This window comes from Limulus polyphemus, unplaced genomic scaffold, assembly GCF_000517525.1.
Source record: "Limulus polyphemus unplaced genomic scaffold, Limulus_polyphemus-2.1.2 Scaffold1345, whole genome shotgun sequence".
Classification (NCBI taxonomy): domain Eukaryota; kingdom Metazoa; phylum Arthropoda; class Merostomata; order Xiphosura; family Limulidae; genus Limulus; species Limulus polyphemus.
Genome location: NW_013666955.1, coordinates 100,154 through 102,620, shown reverse-complemented (window position 1 = coordinate 102,620; position 2,467 = coordinate 100,154). Strand labels below are relative to the sequence as shown.

The 2,467-nt window shown below is 33.3% G+C and overlaps 1 protein-coding gene across 1 annotated transcript in view; it reads left to right on the top strand.

Moving 5' to 3' along the window:
- Positions 1-2,467, top strand: part of LOC106463191 (methyltransferase-like protein 14 homolog) — a 23,551-nt gene that overhangs the window by 11,850 nt on the left and 9,234 nt on the right. Inside the window, exon 6 of the mRNA XM_022390637.1 lies at positions 625-767. Within this exon, the coding sequence (XP_022246345.1) occupies positions 625-767 (143 nt within the window). The remainder of the gene's footprint in view (positions 1-624; positions 768-2,467) is intronic.

Sequence of the window (2,467 nt, the reverse complement as noted above, 5' to 3'; positions counted from 1 at the left end):
AAAAAACCATTTCGGTTTCGAAGAGAAAAACTCTGAAATGTCATTTTCGACCTCCTCATGGCTTGTGTGAGTTAATCCATTCAAATGATTCTGTAAACTACGGAACAAATGGTAGTCTGAAGGAGTAAGGTCGGGAGAATAAGGCGGATGAGGAATTTTCTCCCAACCAAGTTCTTCAATCTTCTGGGACGTGATTTTTGCAGTGTGGGGTCGTGCATTGTCCTGATGAAACACCACTCCTCTTCAATTCACTAAAACAGGTCTTTTTTCTTTAAAGCCGCGTTCAAATGTTCTAATTGCTGACAATAGACTTGAGCATTGATTGTTGCATTAGTTGACAGCAACTCAAAGTGAATAATTCCTTTGCAATCCCACCAGATAGAGAGAAGAACCTTCTTCGCATGAAGTTCCCTTTTCGGTTGTGGTTGGGCCTTTTCCCCATTGCTAAGCCACTGCCTACGACGTTTAACATTTTTATAAAAAAACCCATTTTTCCTTCTCTTCATTCTCGTGACCTTATCTCGCCCTTTTTGGATAGATTTGTGACTGGTGATGAGCAGATCTCAACTCGCGATTTGCGGTTCACTTCAGACAATTCATGAGGCACCCATTTTCCAAGCTTAGGAACCTTTCCAAGTTGTTGAAGATGACGATGAACAGTTTTATGGTTTGAACCAAGCTTCATTGCCAATTCTTCAACTGATACTGCAGGATTTTCTTCAAGTGATGCCACAAGGAGCATATCATCAAACTCAACTGGACATCCTGTTCGGTCTTCATCTTCAAGGCTGAAATTTCCACTTCTGAATTTTGCAAACCATCTTCTGCAAGTTTTTTCATTCAGGCATTCTTCTCCATAAGCTGAGTGAATATTTCAAGTATCTTCGGCTGCAGAGTTCCCTTTTTTAAACTCATAAAGCATTATATGCCTCAAATGCTCCTTAGATACTTCCATGTTCAAAGGGCTTTAATCAGTGAAATTTCTGTAAAATAAAATTTAAAAAGTTTAAATATGCCCAAATACATATGTATGATATATAAATATTTTTTATTTCCATTAAACATTCTAAATTACTAGTAAATTTCAAAGAATTAAAATCCGGACAGAACTTATGGGATGACAACAGAAATTTGAAGTCCTATTAATATAATGGATCAAGACAAAACCTTATGTAAAATGTTCATGCTGTGATTCCTAACTTAACCAAAATATTAACCACAGACTCACATGGGTGGTGTAGCAGTTTTACTAATCAAGTTATCCTTCAAATGTATCAGTTCTTTTAATTTCGGATACTCTTCAAACCTGTCTGCTAAACCTGTGAAAAGGAATAGAGAACATACAATAATCACAAAAGCATTTTCATGTTAATAAGCACAATACACTAATAAAAACAGAGCAAGTTCTTAAAAGACTGTCTCAATGTGGCTTGTAACCATTACTAATACTTTATATGCTTATCAACAAATAGTTTTACTACACAAGATCTTTAGCAGGTTTTACTGTCATTGATTGAAAATAATAATTTTGGTTACACTCACAGTAACTCTTAATCAACATTTCATTTTTAAGCAATTGAATAGTACATCTTTTTGTATCAGAACTATTCTTTTTATTTAACCCTATCTCCACGGGTATCCTTTACTGCACATGACTCAAGGTTTTAGTGTCTTACATTCAAAATTTTATTAAACTACTTTTTGTTTATGTTATATCAAATAGTATAGCATAAAAACTTATCTAGCAATCCATATTTTAATACTATACAAGTTTACTACAAGGGAATATAAAAAAATCCTGAATTTCTCTTAGTGTGACACATATGACACATTTTCTCTAGGCATCTTCATTTCTCTATTTTATCCACCACCCCTTCAAAATGTACAAAATTAAACGTAATTTCTCACAATAAAAACGTCATTGCTCAGACAAACCATAATTTTTATAGCCTTCAATTTTGTTTGGTTACAGAGCTATTGAATAGAACATCAGACCTTTCCTGCCACACCCACCTGTAACATCCTCTCTTTCAGGATTTGTTAATAGGTCTCTCTTACATTTAATAATATAATACCTATAACCAATAGATAGCCAAGGTTTTCATCTAGCAAATGACGTATTGTATAATGTTGTGTTCTGAACATAAGAACTCTGTTCTTATGGGAAAGCTAATGATTAGCTTGGATGAATTTGTAACAGCTCTTGTCGTATAGTTAGAAAGCCAGAAAAATTTTGAAAGTTAGAGGAAATTGTCTACTTTTTGCATGTTATTAGTCTATGTTCTCTGGTACACTATTGAATTAAATAAAAATTATTTAGTGCATTACTACCATTAGTATAAAAAAAGTAGGGTTAAGTGTCATCAACAATCGACAGTAAGAAAAAAAGAAGATTGTACTTTATTTCTTGTTTTTCATGGTTATTCTTTATTTATTATTATAAAAGTAACTAAAATGTAAAAATAGG